This window comes from Nicotiana tomentosiformis, chromosome 9, assembly GCF_000390325.3.
Source record: "Nicotiana tomentosiformis chromosome 9, ASM39032v3, whole genome shotgun sequence".
NCBI classification, from domain to species: Eukaryota; Viridiplantae; Streptophyta; class Magnoliopsida; order Solanales; family Solanaceae; genus Nicotiana; species Nicotiana tomentosiformis.
The window spans coordinates 34,045,345-34,064,621 of record NC_090820.1 but is presented as its reverse complement, the minus strand read 5'-3'; the positions used below and the strand labels follow the sequence as shown (position 1 = coordinate 34,064,621).

Below are 19,277 nucleotides of genomic sequence, written 5' to 3'. Positions count from 1 at the left end.
ATATATATATATATATATATATATATATATATATATATATATATATATATGACAATAAATATGTTTATTACTATTTGAGAACCGAGACCATTTAATTGAACACAAAGAGTAGATCATATACCTCTGTATTTTACCAAAGTTCTCCGGCATTCTTCTGAACTCACAATCAAAAATATTTGAACGCCATGCCAATAACTAGATCTGAAAACCCAAATTTAAAAATTTAAATTTAGGGTAACCAAACCATCATTAAATCACCACCAAATAATTATCATAATTCATAACACCAACATACAACATATACTCACCCTAGTCCAATAAGGTACTAAACGAAAGATTTAATTTGATCTTTATAAACTACTCCAATAGGATGAAGGATCAATTTACCACGTTCCGCTGAGTAAGGATTGCAAAAATGAATAAAGAAGTACGTAAGATAATGAACAAAGAAAAATAAAAGAAAGAGAATACGCTAGAATAAGAAAAGAAAACGAAAATAAATTTATGTATTTCACAATTCGACCTTAGTTCAAGGGTTCTTATGCCTTTTTCCTTCTCTTTTCATGCATTATTCACATTTTGAGGTTTATCAGTTAATTAGTGTCCCTTCATTATAGTAGTAGTAGTATAATTTTTGGTAAGTTTGTTCAATCTCTTAACTAGTCGAAAAAATTCATGAACCAGAAAGTTCAATGGACTATTTTCATAACCCCAAAAATTGTTGGAAATTGGGATAAAGTAGAGATATGTCATATTTCAGGTAAATATTCAAATAGTTAACCAGAGACATAATTTAGTTGTACGAAAACAAAATTAAAGGTGATAAGATGGACTTGAGTTTTTCCCGATATAATTAATTGAATATGAATTATTTGTCTATTTTTCTTGGGTTTGTTTCGTTATGTCTTTGAGGTATGTTTTTTGTCTTTTTTTCTTATTTTTTAGGGGTAGGCCCTTGGCTTGAAGAGGGCAAAAGGGAGGACGAAGACTGCTGCGCTTAAACAGTGTATGAAAAACTAAAATTGTAAAATCACGTTGTCTATATTTTTATTTCGTAATAGTATCTACATGTGTTAAATGAATATAACTAATACCAGGAAAAATCTAAACGTGGTTGTTGAAACATGGCTGCCTCTTTTAATACAATGGACCAAGTTTTTCACTTTTTTGGACCTAACGTATTATGACGGGATTACACTCTCCCATGTAACACCTAACGTAAGATATAGTACGAAAAACAAAGTACTCGTGACTTACATTCTCATATTATAACTTAGGCATGCAAAACGCGCGGTGGAACAGTGTATGGAAAGACTAACTACATTTAGATTATATATATTAAGTTCGTATTTGTTGCGACAAAAGAGTAATGCATGTATTGGTATTCTGACATAAATAGTACTTTTCATTTAATAAATGTTCTTTTTTTTTTTTAATTCTCTCGCAATTGATGGCCTTTTAGACCTTGGTCTAAAGATCTTTCTGAGCAAACTGAAAATTTGATGAAAGATTGTTAAACCGAGGTCTAATGTTTTGTAAGTTATTGGAAACAGTCTAATGATTTATGAGCAAATTGAAAATTATATGAACAAACATTAGAATCTAATATTATCTAGAAGGAATGATTTTCCAAGAGTTATATTCATATAGAGTAACTTTTTAAAATAGAGACAAAATCTAAATTGTGACTTAAAAAAGGCACATTTGCGTAAATCAGATTATTCGGACACCGGCTAATTAAACAAAAGGTTTGGATCTCTATGTGCTTAAGCGTATAGCCGTATAGTATATGAAGTCTTTGTTGTGTAATATATATATAGGAAGTTGGAAGTGATAGATGTAATTTGTAGACAAACTATGGCCTCAGGAATTAGGTGGCATCTCGTTGAACACGTTCTCCCCTAATTTATTTTCTTTTTCTTTTCTATTTTTGAACGTTTGTGATTAATTCCTGTTTCAAGATTGGTGAGTGCAGAATAATTTTTCAGTTGTGCAATCTAATTTTAGGTTTGCCTAATTGAACTAAGAGATCAATCCAAATACAAGGAGCATTTGCATTGCAATATTAGGTAACAGATGGATCCAGTTAGGCATCCCGATGTTCTAGATTTTAGGTAAGAAATTGCAACCTCACAAATCTGCCAGCCAACTTGGTGGACTACCCATATACAACACAAATGAAAGAAACAATTTATAGCATCACAAAAATCAAAATCATATCCAAATATGACAGGAGATACTTTGTACTCATGTCTCACATTTGTCATAGTCATTGAGCTAGTTGCAGCAAAGGCGGATGTATTCTACCCATATATATATATATATATATATATATATATATATATATATATATATATATATAACATTTATTAAAATCTTAATAAATGTTAGAACTGAACTCATAGCTTCGGTATAATGAATTTAATGTTAGTTTGAACCCATCAAATTTAAATTCTGGATCCGCCGCAAGGAACCAGAGCATGGGGGACGTCTAATCCCTTTGCCCACTACTAGAAATCCGGAAAAACCCGACCAAGTGATACCGACCAATGTTGGTCGGTCAACAAAAGCGACAAAAAAACCGTCCAACACGAACGGAAACTACCCAAAAAAAAAAATTTACATTTTTTAAAAATTGCATACCGACCGAAATTGATCGGTATATTGGTCTAATATTTGACCGCATTAGTCAGACTTGCTTAGTCAAAGCACCTTTTTGATTATCGACCAATATTGGTCGTTAATGTGGACCCAATTTTTTAAATTTTAATAATTATATTATTATTTAAAATATTTTATAAAATTTATAGTTAAATTTACCGACCAAAGTTGGTCGATTATTGCATGGTAAGATTTTACCGACCAACGTTGGTCGGTAAATATAATTTTTGAAAAATAACCGACCAACTTCGGTCGGTTTATAGGTCAAACATGGTCAAACTTTTGAATCACATTAATATTTACTATCTAAATAATATAAATATAATTCATTAACACTTTATTTTGAAATACAAATAATGAATACACTAACATATACTATAACAAACTATATATAGTTAAAGTAGTACAATGAGGTGTGTGTGTGTGTGTATATATATATATATATATATATATAGGTATAGCCGCATTTAGGAACACGAAGCGATAGGGCCACAGGGCCGAGTTCTTTTGGGGATAGACTTGTGAAGAAACAATAATCTAATTAGTATATATAATTGACCATCATCAAATATATCTATTTGTAAATTATTCATCGACTTATAACTTACTTAGATGCATCGATGAATATTAAAAACAAAACGTCTCGACCTATATCGATTAATCTATGTCATGCATTATTAGTGATGAATGAATGAAATGTAGAAGAATTAATACTAAACATCTTTGAAATGTATATATGGATTACATATTAAAGAAACAAAAGAAGTTATTAGCATTAAATAAACGAGTTAATATAACAATCGACTAATCATATTTAAAATAGAATAATATTGGTTTATCAATTCATCAATTGATAAAGTTTTCGTACGTAGTAATGTATGTGATTGATCATCAATTTCAATATAGTGTGTGTATGAAATTACTTATGTACTTAATTATAACTTAAAAAATTAACTTAGATAGATGAATACAAAAGGTAAAACGTCTTGACCGATATATATTTATCTATGTGATTTATAATTAGTTATAAAGCGAATGAATATATAAGACGAAATGTGAAATTCGAATAAAATAAACGTCTTATATATATATATATATATATATATATATATATATATATATATATATATATATATATATATACCTTTCAATTTTTTTTATTATGATTGATTAATTATATATATGTGTGAATAAAATATATACTTATAATTTATTAAAAGTAATTCGTTAATATAATTATTTATAAAGATTATGCTTATAGTTTATAATTATTTATAGTAAGTATATATGTGAATAAAATAAATGCTTATAGTTTATATTATTTTTTTATAGTTTATAATATTTTAAGAAATAAAAACACAAAAAAAATAATTTAATTTTTTTAAATAACCGACCAAAGTTGGTCGGTTAATGGTCAAACACAGTCAACACCCGGTCACTTAGTGTACCGACTAACGTTGGTCGGTAATTCTAAATCGAGATCCCAAATACGAGATTTCCCCCTCATTTCTCTTACTCTCTTCTCAAAATTTTCTAACTCCCCCCTCTCTTCTCCCTCACACACACAACACCCTTCCCCTCCCCTTCTCTATTTTCCTCACACAAATCCGATTTCCCACACCACGTTGCCACTGGCCGTTGCTACGGCCTCCACTGTCGTCGCCGTCCCTCCCCCTTCACGTCCTAAAAATTCCAAGTTTCGATTTGAACTTACATTGTTTGTATAATTTTAATATCTTGTTATTTCGTTATGAATTAGTTAATTATTTTTTAAATTTGAATTTGATTGAAATCTATGGTTTAGGTAATGTTAAAATTGAATTTAATTGAATTGATTATCTAGGGTATAAATTCAATGTTTAAGTTTGTATTTACCTGAGTAGTTTTGTTAGGAATTGAATGATTAACTTTGAATTGAATTTTATTTTTAGGATTTGTTCTTGTGAATTAAACTTTTAGTGTGTGAATTAAATTTTTAGGGGTAATTAAATTATTTAGGGTATTAATTGAATTGTTTAGGGTATGGGTTGAACTTTTAGGATATGAATTGAACTTTTAGGGGTAATGGTTGAACTTTTTGGATGTGAATTGAACTTTGAAGTATAAATATTGAATCTTTTGGGTGTAATTATTAAAAATAATTATCTTAATTAACTAAAAATAATTTAATTAATTTATAATTGTAGAATATATTAAGTAGTTGTAATACTTATGGAAATATCTCAATTTATTTTTATTTGTATAGATAGAACCTCGTACTTGGATGTACAATAGGAATTATCCTAACCGGCGGGGTCAAGTGTATAAGGGGTTGATAACTTTATTAGACATGCAATGTTAATTTCATCATACTAAATTGAAGGAGTAATTAGGTGCACTTGTGTCAAGTGCGATTGTGTGAAGTTTAAAATATCAGAGGAAGTTAAGCTTCATCTTTATAGGAAATGGTTTATAAAGAATTACTCTGTGTAGACTAATCATGGAGAGATCGATGGTAGCCGTGGAATATTTTATAACATGGTTATTGGTGAAAGTAGTAGGTCGGTGGAGAATAGAAATCATGATTCTAGAATTCAGGATATGGTTGCGGATGCTTTTGGGATGCACTCCAGGTGAGTGATAAGCGGGGATTTTATCGATTATTTGCTCTCTTTTACTTGCGATTTAGTTCAAAAATATTTAAAGGCATTCCCGAAAACTAACAAAATGTGCTTACTTGTAGAAATATTGGGACACGAGCCAAAGAAGTCAAAATCAACTCATAAATGAGTCAAAAGTGAACAAGAACCAAAACAGGGCAAAAAGGCAAGCAGTGCGGCCGCAGAGGGGAAATTCAGAGAGTAGTTTTGGGCCAGCTAAAGGCATGCGGACCACACCAAAATTATGCAGCCGCAAGAGGCCAAGTGCGGCCGCATTCATTATTATGCGGTCCGCAAGGTTGAAGAATCAGAGAACTGTGTCAAGAAGGAGTGTGGACCGCAACAGTTTTGTGCGGTTGCATAATCATAAGTGCGGCCGCACCCATTTTTATGCGGACCACAGAAGCCCCCAAGTTCCCAAGAATACGGACCGCACGATAATCGTGCGGCCGCAGTAGCGCATTGTGCGGACCACACCAAAATTATGCGGCCGCACAACCTTCGTAGGGGCATTTTTGTCAGATATTTTCAGCTTAGTATAAATAGAACTTTTTGTCATTTTTAGGGCATGTCGAGTTTTCAGAAGTGCATCTGGGCCGTTTTCTTTACTGTATTGAGTAATTTTGTACTAGATTAACTTCTTAACATTGGATTTTCTTTGTCTAATTAATTATTATGCATTCTATCTTAATTTCTTCTTGTATTTTCTTATTTTTCATGAGTAGCTAAATCTTTAGCTAGGGTTGTGACCCAACCCTAGTGTGGGTATTTGATGGGTGCTTAATTTAGGGCTTGTTTTTGATTGGGTTAGTGATATTTATCCTTGTTCATGATTGAACCCTAGAATCAATAGTTGCAAAATATTGATTCATGCCTATTTGACTTGGCCTCTACTTGAGAAAGAGAGACTAAGTCTAGAAAAACTTGGCTAACAAGAAATTGGGGTGAACTTAAGAAATTGATAACCCCAATTAAAGAGTTAAACCTAGAGATAGTAATACCCGACTTGAGTTAATATCACTTGCATTATGCAAATACCTAATTGGACTTGAGAAAACCAAATTGGGCAAAATCACTCAAACTACCGAGAGGTATAGAGTGAGTACCCAGATGTGATTGCTACATCACGACCCCAACTAATAAAATTTGCCCAGGAGTTTACTACCTATTAGATAACCACCTAGATAGAAGTCACGGCCCTAGTCCCTTTTAATCATTTAGAAAACTCAAAACCAAAAATATTGTCCTTAATTTTATACTTGCAAACAATTGAGTAAAGTAGAAGTAGAACACCAATCAAGTTTGTGGAAGTGTAATTGGAGCCAAAACTTGCAATTAACTTAGATATATACCTAATCCCATATTCTAATTCCGTGTGGATTTGATCCCCACCTTCGTTAGGTTTATTATTGCATCGACCGCCTCACTACTTAATTATGGTGTGGGTTTGGCCGAAATTAATTTTTGACGCCGTTGCCGGGGAGTTAAACATATTTAGCTATATATCTAGGTATTTGTGTGTTTTATCTTTCCTTCCTTCCGAGTCACTATTTTTGTTTGTGAATTTCTTTTAGGTACAAAATGGCCCTTAACAACGAGCCTCTCGGAAATTTACCATTAGGGGAGGAGGTAGATGACGATCAAGTGGATGAGGTTCATCCCGAGCCTCAAGTAAACAGGTGAGGTCGACCGCCTCCACCAAGAGCAATGCACCAGGTGTTGTTGAATGAGGGTTATGCAAGTGCAATATTCTCGCCCCGAATTAGGGCAGGAAACTTTCAAATTACCAATGTGATGCTTACACTGCTTGAGCAGCGGGGTTTCTTCACCGGAGCTCCACACCAAAATGCCTACAAGCATCTCAAGGGTTTCGTCGATACTTGTTGGGGGAGAAAGCAAACAAATGTCACCGAGGATGCACTGCGGTTAAGGCTGTTTCCCTTTTCTGTACGGGGAAACGCTTTGGACTGGTTAGAGAGATTGCCCAATCATTCCATCCACACTTGGGATGAGTAGGCCGAGAAGTTCATTGCCAAATTCTTCTCCTCGGGGCACATGGCTACACTAAGGGATGAAATTCTAGCTTTCAAACAAGAGCCCAATGAGCCATTGCACGAGATTTGGGATAGATATCGTACCATGGTCAAAGAATGCCCGAACAATGATATGACCGAGGCCATGATCCAACAGACCTTCTACAAGGGAATCAACACAACGAATCAGTGTGTGGTAAATCAACTCGCTGGGGTAACTTCATGAACACACCTTATTCAAAAGCTTGTGAAATCTTAGATGAGATGGCGGACACCTCTTCGGTGTGGCAAAGTAGAGCCAATATTCCTCAGGGTGACCCAAATGTTATTCACCTACACAAGGAGCTACATGATCATAGGCAAGCTATTGCGGAGTTGACAACCACCATGAACCAATTGGCCAACGCTCAGCTTCAACAGGTTCAAGGGTCGAACCAGGTGAATGCTATGGAAGGGGTGAACATGATGGTAAACAAGAGACGACAACAAGGTCAACAAGTACAAAACCATCCGAAATAATTTGAGCAAAGTAATAGTGGGTATAATCAAGATGATTCAAATGATGAGCAAGATGAAGAGGTTTAATATGTCAACAATTATCAAGGTCAAAGAAGCAATGCTCCAAATCAACAATAATGGAGATCACAAGGAAACCATGGAAATTGGAACAATCAAGGCCACTAAGGAAATTAGAGTGGTGGAAATAACAATAATCAAAGCAATTGGGGTTATCAAGGTAATCAGGGCAATTGGGTAGGAAATAATCAAGGTAATTGGGGTAGCAACAATCAAAACAATTGGGGAGGCAACAATAATCAAGAGGAGGAGGGAGGGGGGGACAATAGCAATTAATGAAATCGGGGGTCGAGCTTTTAGAGGCCTCCGATGTATCAACAACCAAGCAACCCCCTCCATATCCGTCGCAAGGTCTTAGTTATTCCAATAGTGAAATGAGACGGATTGAAAATATGTTTAAGCAAATGATGGAGAAAAACGCCGACTCCGATGCCCAATTAGCCTCCCACAACACTTCTATCCACAACTTGGATGTTCAACTTGGCCAAATTTCTCAAACTTTAAATATTCTCCCAAATGGGGCACTACCTAGTGATACGGTGGTGAACCCTAAAGGTGGGAATACAGGGCATGTAATGGCCGTGACAACAAGAAGTGGGAGAGGTGGAGTTGCTAGTACCTCAAACCAAAGAATACATGTGGGTGATGATGTGTTGGTGCAAGATGATGATGAGCCAAGAAATGATGTTCAAGCTAATGAAGAAGCGAGGATTGATATTGATGAAAATGTAGAGGAGACGTAAGAAGAAGTGAACCCGTCTAGGGAGCACGTGACTGATATGCCGGCGCCGGTAGTGCCAAAGGCTAAGGCACCAATGCCAAGGCCTCCTCCTCAATACCCTTAAAGACTTGCAAAGCAAAACAATGAGAATCAATTCAAGAAATTCATTGATATGATGAAAAGTTTGTCCATAAATGTGTCGTTGGTTGAAGCCTTAGAACAAATGCCGGGATATGCCAAATTCATGAAGAATTTGGTAACAAAGAAGAGATCGATGAACTATGAAATGATCAAAATGACACATCAAGTGAGTGCTATGGTGAACTTCATGTCTCCAAAGTTGGAAGACCCTGGTGCTTTCACAATCCTGTGTACCATTGGGAGTGCCGATTTCACCAAAGCTTTATGTGATTTGGGGGCAAGCATTAACTTGATGCCATATTCTGTGTTCAAAACGTTAGGGATTAGGCAACCAAGATCCACATCCATGTGGTTGCAAATAGCGGATCGAACAACGAAAAGGCCATTGGGGATAATTGATGACGTGTTAGTTCGGGTCGAAAGTTCATCCTTCCCGCAGATTTTGTGATACTTGACTGTGAGGTTGACTACGAGGTGCCAATCATTTTGAGGAGACCTTTCCTTGCTACAGGGAAGGCCTTAGTTGATATGGAAGCTGGTGAGCTCACCTTTCGGGTGGGCGATGAAAAAGTGGTATTCCATATTTGTAAATCAATGAGGCAGCCAAATAGCAATGAAGTGTGTTCGTTCGTGGATCTTGTGACCGAAGTAATTGTTGATGACACAAGTGATGTGATAAATGTGGAAAATACTTTGGAAGTTGTGTTGTTGAATCATGATGAGGATGAGAAGGAAGGCTTTGTAGAATGTGTCAATGCTTTGCAAGGAATGGGATCATATACTTGTAAGCCCCAAAAACTTTCCTTGGATCTCGAAAACCGAAAGACTCTCACCTTGGAGTTAAAGCATTTGCCTTCATACCTCAGGTATGAGTTTCTAGGCCCTTTTTCCACTTTACATGTTATTCTTTCTTCCTACTTAACTAACGTGCAGGTAGATTCCAACCTTGTGGTGCTCCAAAGGAGGAAGAAAGCAATAGGTTGGACATTGGCGGATATTCGGGGTATAAGCCCCGTCTTTTGCATGCACAAAATCATTTGGAGGAGGATGCCAAACCCTCTGTGGAACATCAAAGATGATTGAACGAGGCTATGCAAGAGGTAGTAAAGAAAGAGATCATCAAGTGGTTGGATGCCAGGGTTGTTTACCCCATTTCCGATAGTTCGTGGACCTCGTCGGTGCAATGTGTCCAAAAGAAAGGGGGCATGACTGTGATAACAAATGACAAAAATGAATTGATCCCCACAAGAACTGTAACCGGGTGGAGAGTGTGCATGGATTATAGGAAGCTCAACAAAGTTACTCGGAAAGACCATTTTCCACTTCTATTTCTTGATCAAATGTTGGATAGGTTAGCTGGACGTGCTTATTATTGCTTCCTTGATGGGTATTCTGGGTAAAACCAGATTCTTATTGCTCCTGAAGACCAAGAGAAGACCACTTTCACTTGTCCCTATGGCACTTTCGTATTCTCGCAAATTCCATTCAGGTTATGCAATGCACCGACAACTTTTCAACGGTGCATGATGGCCATCTTCACCGATATGGTGGAGGACTCTCTCTCGGTTTTCATGGATGATTTTTCTGTCATTGGAAATTCTTTTGAAGAGTGCTTGGATAAGCTGGATAAGGCATTGGCACGTTGTGAGGAAGCTAACTTGGTGTTGAATTAGGAGAAGTTGTCACTTTATGGTCGATGAGGGCATTATCCTCGGTCACAAGATTTCCAAGAATGGTATTGAGGTTGATAAAGCAAAAATTGAAGTGATATCCAAACTCCCTCCCCCTACTTCCGTAAAGGGAGTGAGGAGCTTTCTAGGTCATGTGGGGTTTTACCGCCGATTCATCAAGGACTTTTCTAAGGTGGTAAACCCCTTGTACAAACTCTTGGAGAAAGATGCCAAGTTCCTTTTCAATGAAGATTGTATGAAGGCATTTGAACTACTCAAGTATAAGTTGACTACCACTCCTATTATCACAGCGCCAAATTGGAGCTTACCATTTGAGCTCATGTGTGATGCAAGTGATGTGGCGGTTGGAGCGGTATTGGGGAAACGAATTAACACGATCTTTCATCTGATCTACTATGCTAGCAAGACCATGAACGAGGCCCAAGTCAACTATACGGTGACCGAGAAAGAACTCCTAGCCATTGTCTTTGCTATGGAGAAGTTCCGCATGTATCTAATGGGTACAAAGGTGATTGTTCACACCGAACATGCGGTAATTCGTTATTTGATGAGCAAAAAAAACTCTAAGGCAAGGTTGATGCGGTGGGTGCTTCTATTGCAAGTGTTTGATCTAGAGATTCAAGACCGCAGGGGTAGTAAGAATCAAGTGGCAGACCACTTGTCTCGATTGGAGGAGGAGGGGAGGATATATGATGGCCTTGAGATCAATGATTCTTTTCTGATGAACAACTCATTTCCATTTCTATGATTGGGATTCCATGGTTTGCCGATGTGGCCAACTATCTTATGAGTGGCATTGTTCCGAATGAATTCTCTTCAAACCAAAGGAAAAAGCTCAAACGGGACTGCTTGGATTACTATTGGGATGAGCCATATCTCTTCAAAATTTGTACTGATGGTGTTATCCGAAGATGTGTACCAGAAAAAGAATAATTGAGTATTCTTGAAACTTGCCACTCTTCGCCATATGGTGGTCACCATAGTGGAGCGAGGACTGCTACATAGGTGCTAAGTTGTGGATTCTATTAACCTACCCTTTACAAGGACGCTAGCGATCTCGTTAAGCGTTGTGATGAATTCCAAAGGGGCGGTGGGATATCCAAGAAAAATGAGATGCCTCTCACCACCATCCTAGAGATTGATATTTTTGATGTTTGGGGCATTGATTTTATGGGCCCGTTTGTGAGCTCATATGGGAACACCTATATATTGGTAGCTGTGGATTACGTGTCCAAATGGGTTGAAGCTGTGGCTTTGCCCAACAATGAAGCTCAGAGTGTGGTAGCTTTCTTAAAGAAGAACATATTCACAAGGTTTGGTACTCCAAGGGCCGTCATTAGTGATGGAGGATCACATTTTTGCAACAAAGATTTTGATACTTTACTCTCCAAGTATGGTGTCACTCACAAAATATCGACCCCCTATCATCCTCAAGCAAGTGGACACGTTGAAGTCTCCAACCGGGAGATCAAGAGTATTCTATCAAAGACTGTGAATGCTAACCGGACAAATTGGTCGAAGAAACTTGACAGTGCTCTTTGGGATTATAGAACAACTTACAAAACACCAATTGGTATATCTCCGTATCGTTTAGTGTTCGGGAAAGCTTCTTACCTACCGGTGGAACTTGAGCATAAGGCTATGTAGGTATTGAAGAAGCTTAACCTTGAGTGGGATATAGCTGCAAATCTTAGGGTGGAGCAATTGAATGAACTTGATGAGTTCCGGTTCCATGCATACTCTAGTTCGTCCTTGTATAAGGACAAGATGAAGTACCTCCATGACAAGTATATCCAGAACAAAGAATTCAAAGAAGGTGATCTTGTGTTGTTGTTCAACTCTCGGTTGCGGATGTTCCCGAGAAAGCTGAAATCAAAGTGGAGTGGCCCATTAGAAGTTGTATATGTGACACCCTTTGGTGCTCTAGATTTGAAAAATAAGAATGGTGAGGTGTTTAGAGTCAACGGGCTCTGGGTTAAACATTATCTTGGCAAGGTTTATGATGGCCATGTTATGGCGTTGCTCTATTTCAAGTGATTAATGGTAACATGCGCCGTTCCGCGACGTTAAATGAGGCACTTCTTCGGAGGCAACCCATGTCTTTTTCTTTCTTTTGTTTTTCTTCTTTAGATTAGATAGGCTTTGTTATGTGCTAACTAGTTTTGAAGTGTATGCAGGAATAGGTGTGCATGGCAGGGACTGTGAAAGAAAATTTGGCTAAGTGTTAAAATGCATGATCTATGAAATTTGGCCTGTCAAAAATGCTGAACAAATTGCGGTCGCATACATTTTTGTGAGGTCCGCACTAATGCTGCGGTCGCACTCACTTTTGTGCGGTCCGCAGCGAAACTTCTCAAAGGCAGGTAAAGAGTGTGGTTCACATCAGAATTATGCGGCCGCACTCAGGTAAAAATCTGGGGGCCATGGGTAAAAGTATAAATAGGGTTTCTCTCTTCATTTTATACTTTTCGATCTTCTGAGCCCTGACACTAGACTAGCACAGTAAATTTCCTCATTGCTCTCAAATTGTCCCTCATTTAATCACCTGCATCTTCATAAATGGTATGTTAATTCCATCTATAGATTTTGCATCTTTTATTTTATTTTGTTCTTTGATTTAGGGTTAATTATATGTCTAAAATGTCAATAGTTAGTCTTTTTCTGCTTACAATCATGTGGGTAGCATATTAAGTGTTAATTGGGGTCTGGGTAAGTAGATATCTATGTTTAATTGTGCAAACCATGTCTAGATTATGAAAAGATTGCATGAACCCTAAAAAGTGCCCGTGAATTTTGTTTGTTTTGTGCGGTCTGCACTAGAGGCTATGCGGCCGTACACACTTTTGTGCGATCCGCAACTCTCTGAGTTAGGAAAATTGTGTGCTTGAATTGTGTGGCCGCACGCAAAATTGTGCGTTCCGCTGTGGACTTGTGCGGCCGCACTCATATTTTGTGCGGTCCGCACTGATGAAACATCAGAGACCCTAGTAGTCTGAACCCGTAGTTGTGCGGTCCGCACTTTTTGTTATGCGGCCGCACTCACTTTTGTGCGGTCCGCACTGACCCTTCTGAGACTGCTTTACTATAATTGTTATGCATTCACCTGTGGTTTACAAAATCTAACTGACTCTTATCCTTATGCATTGCAGACAATGGTTCGCTCACGTGGTAGAGAAGATGCATCACAAGGGAGGGCAGAACCCTCCCGAGGCCGAGGTCGAGGCCGAGGTAAAAGAAACCTACCTCTAGCACTTCAAAAGGCTATAATTAAGAAAGTTACAGTCACCAGACCTCCCGAACCCTCGGAAACTAGTGAATATGTCCCATCTGGGGAAGCTTCTGAGGGTAACTCCGTGCAATCACAGCCGGAAGCCAAGGCACAATAATTTCCTGGTAGATTTCACTTAGTAGATGAGTCATCTTCTTCTGCCAGTTGGTCTGAAGGTTCAGAAGAGGGTAGTCAAGATTCTGAGCCCTCTTTCTCACATGCTCCAGCTGACCCAATTAATATGGACGATGACGATGATGTCCCAGACGATAGGAGAGGGGGTGATACTGCAGTAGGAGGTCTGGAGAGATCTAAGAAACCATAGGTATGGGAGGATAGATTTGTTAGTGATGTCGCCTTTGCAAAGTTTAGGGAATGGTGGCCACACATGTCGCTCACTCTTGAGCGACAATTTCTGATGAAAGATTTGAACAAGCACAACCCCAATGTCCTTAGGCAATTCCAGGAGCGGAAAGGATGGAAATGGTTCACCACCAGCGTCCTAGATGTAAATAAGTACCTGGTCAAGGAATTCTACGCAAATGTTTCTCACATCAAAAAGGGAACTAAAGTGACAAAAGTGCGGAACCTGAAAATCCGCTTTAACGCATGTGCACTGAACAAGTATGTGGGGTTTGAGGACAGGGGCGGAGCTACATTAGTGGGTGCGGGTTCGAGCAAACCCAGTCACTTTTTTCGGAACCTTGTATTTGTATTGAAATATTTACTAAATCTATATAAATATACACTGTCGAACCCAGTAACGAAAGGAGTCTTGGTTAAACGGTAAGGGTTGTGGGTTCGCTGGGAAAGATGGGGATTCGATTCCCGCTCAAAGCAATATTTTATTTTAAAATTTAGAACCCACACACTTCAAATCCTAGCTCTGCCTCTGTTTGAGGAAGTGGAGGCAGTCCAATACTTGGAGATGTTGGCTATGGGTGATGCAGCTCGCCCATGGCTAGCTGAGATTCTGGCAATTTGAGGGTCAGCACCTCAGTGGCTCACAGCAGGAGTTCCAATAGTCCGATCCACCCTAAACTTTGAAGCAAAAGGGTGGAAAACGACCCATGCCTCAATAAAAACATGCTTCCACTTCCCCGTGCAGTCTTGGTGGCTTCAATTATGGTGAGGTATCCGATTAATGTTGGTGCCATCATGTACACCAACATCACTTTAGTTGTCCAGAAGGGTGAAAGATCTTATCAGTACCCGAACTTCCTTACAAAATATTTCAAGGATCAAGGGGTGGAGCTGAAGCATTATGATACAGAAGTGAAGGCCGAGAAGCCTTTTTCATGGTACCACCTTCAGGGAGCTGACAACCCAAAATTCAAGGGTAAAGCTACTACCTCCACTGGCCAGTTTGAGGAGCCAGCTGTAGTGGTTAATGATTCAGCTGCCGAGCCTTCCATCGCAGCCGGTACTTCCACCTGAACAGCAACCATGTCACCCTCATCTTTCGGCCCGCCTTTTTTTGATAGACTGTCAGTGCCATTACCAGTGCCGGCCTCATCTATTTATCCTCAGACTGCGCTGCGAGTCTCCCAAACATTGGCGAGTCTCAACAACTGGATACAGGGAGCTACTACAAAGCTGACCGATATATCCAGTGTTGTTGCACCACAGTCCTTAGTCCTAGTAAACCCAATAGAGCCATAGGGACTTCCGTCAATGGAGGAAACATTGAAGAAGATTCTGGAGACCCAGAAGACCATTGTTGATGCTCTGGAGATGCATGGGAGGGTCATTAAGAATTTTGGCAAACAGGTCAAGAAGATGCGTGGATCCTAAGCATCAAAGAAGTCGGTAGAGAAGCTGAGCAAGGAGGTTCAAAGATTGCATCTGCTGGAGATCTTCCATTGGACTTGCTTATGGAGCAGCCAGTCCCAGCAGCAGAGGCAGCAACCAGCCATTCTGAGGAGCCGGTTGCGACTGCACACACTGCTGAGGAGATGATACAGATGCTCAAAACCATGTTGTCCCTCGGCCAGGAGATGATGACTTACAGTTGGAGGAGACAGAGGGTGCTGATGATCCTATGTAGACAGAGACCACATAGGGAGTTCTCTTAACTCTCTACCCCTTCCCTGTTCTTATTTTTGTTAAACATTGAGGACAATGCTTATTTTTCATTTGGGAGGTGATCTATTTTGGGTAATTAAAATTTGACATTTGGCATGTAATAACTCCAATACTATTTTTCTTTCATTCTTATTTTCCCTTTGGTATGTATATATTCTCCCCATTTGATGTAAATATTCATTTCCCTTATGTGTATATTCATTTGACTTCGGTTTGTATATTCATTTATCTCGCCACCCGTAGTTTACTTCATAGCTTCTTTAGTTTGCTTTTCCTTAGTAGTATAACTTCTTATTTACTTTAGTAGCTTCTTTTTAATTTGTTACCTTCTTTTTACGTTTTGAATGAACAATAAGCCTTTGGTTTTCTTAATGCTACGGTTCTTTCCAAAGGTAGATTTTGTGTGAACCGGGTGGTTTTTCCCAACGATGGATGGCGTGACAACCTTCTTAAGGGATTGAGTCCGTTTTCTTTTATGTTTTGACAAAATACAGTAGTAATGAAAAAAAGTGTCTCGAGCATACTTCACTTGGTACCAACACATTTACCTCTGACCTTATGGTTAAAAACAAAGTTGTTGGCATAAAAGAGCTCTAGTTGTGACCTTTAGACTCTTTTGTTGACTCAAATAGTCATTGAGTGATTTAGTCGAGCCATTTGTGATTCTCAATCTTAGCTAGGGTTGTTGTGGGCCCTCGACTCCGTTCTCTTTAGCAATCCAGCAGTGTGAGAGGTGATGTATTGAATTACAAGCCCAAATTTCCGTGCCAATAGTCTAGAACTTGCCCAGAGTGTTTTTCTAGGCGAAATTTTAAGTGTAGCTTGGATTGAGAAATGATTGTAGACTCTCCTTGATCCAATTTGAAATTGAAATCTTCCACAACCTACCAATGTGATATCCCTAGTCAACCCCTTTGAGCCGAAGCCTTGTCTTTCAATAACTAAGTTACAAGCCTTTATCCGTTCTAAAATGACCCTCTCTTGGCACCCAATCTTTCCTTAGCATTCTTGAGAAATAATTGGTAAAAACATAAGTTTGGGAGAGAGACGAGGAGTTTGTAGTGATAAAAGGTACAAAGAAGAGAAAGAAATGAAGAAAAGGGAAGGAAGAAAGTGAATAAAGTGAAGAGTTGAAGGCAATTCAAAAGAAAATGAGGATAAAAGGCTGAAGTAAATAGAAAAGGAGAAGAATGAATGTCATGATCAAGAAAGAGCGACGTTACGTCTCTCTAGTTCCCCCGAGGAAGAAGAAAATGACTCAAAAAGTCGAGAAAGTATGAGCTGAAAAGAGAAAATAGAGTGCTTAAGGAAAGATCAAACCATTCTATTCCAACAAATACGACCTTGGTCTAAAAGCTTTCATTATATCCCGCAAAAGCCCTACATGATTTCAAGTTGAGTGAGCTTACATTAGTAGTGATTTACATGAGGGGCAAGCTTATGGTACTTAGAGCCGGACTTGTGGCATTCTTTTGAGAGAGATGAGCGAACTTTTGACAATCCTTGTATCGTGTGCTGCATTCTAAAGTGAGATGTGCTAATAGAGAGTAGAGGAGGAGGAGTTTGGGATCCACAACTACCTACGCAAAAGAACGAACTTCCTTGATGAATAGAGTCAACTCTTGATGCTCTAGTGTCACATTAGAAAATCATTGCATTGTTGATAATTCATATGTGTTGTGGGTAATTGTTGGTCCCAATTGATGTGTGATTGATTCACCTTAGGCTAGCTGAAATATCTCTTTTTCTAGTGGAAATGGGAATTGCCTTATTTGCTTGAGGACAACTAAAAGCTTAAGTTTGGGGGAGTTGATAAGTGGGGATTTTGACCGATTATTTTCTCTCTTTTACTTGCGATTTAGCTCAAAAATGCTTAAAGGCATTCCTGGAAACTAAAATAATGTGCTTACTTGCAGGAATATTAGGACACGAGCCCAAAATTAACTCATAAAGGAGTCAAAAGTGAACAAGAACCAAAATAGGGCAAAAAGGCAAGAAGTGCGGACTGCACAATTCTAGTGATGCCGCAGAGGGGAGATTCAGAGAGTAGTTTTGGGCCAGGTAAAAGCATGCGGACCGCACCAAAATTATGTGGTCGCAGGAGGCCAAGTGCGACCACATTCATTATTATGCGGTCCGCAAGGTTGAAGAATCAGAGAGGTGTGTCAAGAAGGAGTGCGGACCGCAGCAGTTTTGTGCGACCGCATAATCATAAGTGCGGCCGCAACCATTTTTATGCGGACCGCAGAAGCCCCCAAGTCCTAAGCCCAAGTTCCCAAGAATGCAGACCGCACGATAATTGTACGGCCGCAGTAGCGCATTGTGCGGACCGCACCAAAATTATGGGGCCGCACAACCATCGTAGGGGCATTTTTGTCAGATATTTTTAGCTTAGTATAAATAGAACGTTTTGTCATTTTTAGGGCATGTCGAGTTTTCAGAAGTGCATCTGGGCTGTTTTCTTTACTGTATTGAGTAATTTAGTACTAGATTAACTTCTTAACATTGGATTTTCTTTGTCTAATCAATTATTATGCATTCTATCTTAATTTTTTCTTGTGTTTCTTTATTTTTCATGAGTAGCTAAATCTTTAGCTAGGGTTGTGACCCAACCTTAGTGTGGGTATTTGATGGGTGTTAAATTTAGGGCTTATTTTTTATTGGGTTAGTGATATTTAGCCTTGTTCATGATTGAACCCTAGAATCAATGGTTGCAAAATATTGATTCATACTTATTTGACTTGGCCTCTACTTGAGAAAGAGAGACTAAGTCTAGGAAAACTTGGCTAACAAGAAATTTGGGTGAACTCAAGAAATTAGGGTGAACTCAAGAAATTGATAACCCCAATTAAAGGGTTAAACCTAGAGATAGTAATATTCGGATTGAGCTAATATCACTTGTATCGTGCAAATACCCAATTGGACTTGAGAAAGCCAAATTGGGCAAAATCACTCAAACTACCGAGAGGTATAGAGTGAGTAACAGGATGTGATTGCTACATCACGACCCCAACTAATCAAATTTGCCCTGGAGTTTACAACCCATTAGTTAACAACCTAGGTAGAAGTCACGACCCTAGTCCCTTTTAATTATTTAGAAAACTCAAAACCAAAAATATTGTCCTTAGTTTTATACTTGCAAACAATAGAGTAAAGTAGAAGTAGAACACCAATCAAGTTTGTGGAAGTGTAATTGGAGCCAAACTTGCAATTAACTTAGATATACACCTAATCCCATATTCTAACTCCCTGTGGATTCGATCCCGACCTTCGTTGGGTTTGTTATTGCATCGACCGCCTCACTACTTAATTGTGGTGTGGGTTTGGCCGAGATTAGTGAGCCCAATGAAAACGTTGAACAAACTCCTAATAATAATACAAAACGTTTTTATGAACAGTTAGAGGAAGCTAGTCGTCCACTACGTGAAGGAAGTCCGCACTTTGAGCTGTCTGTTGCAATTA

At 38.5% G+C, this 19,277-nt stretch overlaps 2 protein-coding genes across 2 annotated transcripts; both read left to right on the top strand.

The window, feature by feature from the left end:
• The first annotated feature begins 8,805 nt into the window (after positions 1-8,805).
• On the top strand, positions 8,806-9,219 carry LOC138898582 (uncharacterized). Its single transcript, XM_070184659.1, has one exon. It carries the CDS (start codon positions 8,806-8,808, stop codon positions 9,217-9,219), a length of 414 nt encoding a protein of 137 aa, XP_070040760.1.
• Positions 9,220-10,781: 1,562 nt separating this feature from the next.
• On the top strand, positions 10,782-14,055 carry LOC138898581 (uncharacterized). Its single transcript, XM_070184658.1, has 5 exons — positions 10,782-10,994; positions 11,507-11,853; positions 12,157-12,495; positions 12,593-12,645; positions 13,907-14,055. The coding sequence occupies exons 1-5, from the start codon at positions 10,782-10,784 to the stop codon at positions 14,053-14,055; spliced, it is 1,101 nt and encodes a 366-aa protein (XP_070040759.1).
• Positions 14,056-19,277: the final 5,222 nt, after the last annotated feature.

What these genes read in the sequence shown, in the direction of transcription:
- LOC138898582 (XM_070184659.1), top strand. Translation starts at nt 8,806, where the DNA reads ATGAAAAGTTTGTCCATAAATGTGTCGTTGGTTGAAGCCTTAGAACAA.
- LOC138898581 (XM_070184658.1), top strand. Translation starts at nt 10,782, where the DNA reads ATGTGTGATGCAAGTGATGTGGCGGTTGGAGCGGTATTGGGGAAACGA. An exon ending in TTGTTCACACCGAACATGCG is followed by an intron (nt 10,995 to 11,506) that starts GTAATTCGTTAT and finishes ACCCTTTACAAG; the next exon opens with GACGCTAGCGATCTCGTTAA. An exon ending in ATGGCGTTGCTCTATTTCAA is followed by an intron (nt 12,496 to 12,592) that starts GTGATTAATGGT and finishes TTTCTTCTTTAG; the next exon opens with ATTAGATAGGCTTTGTTATG.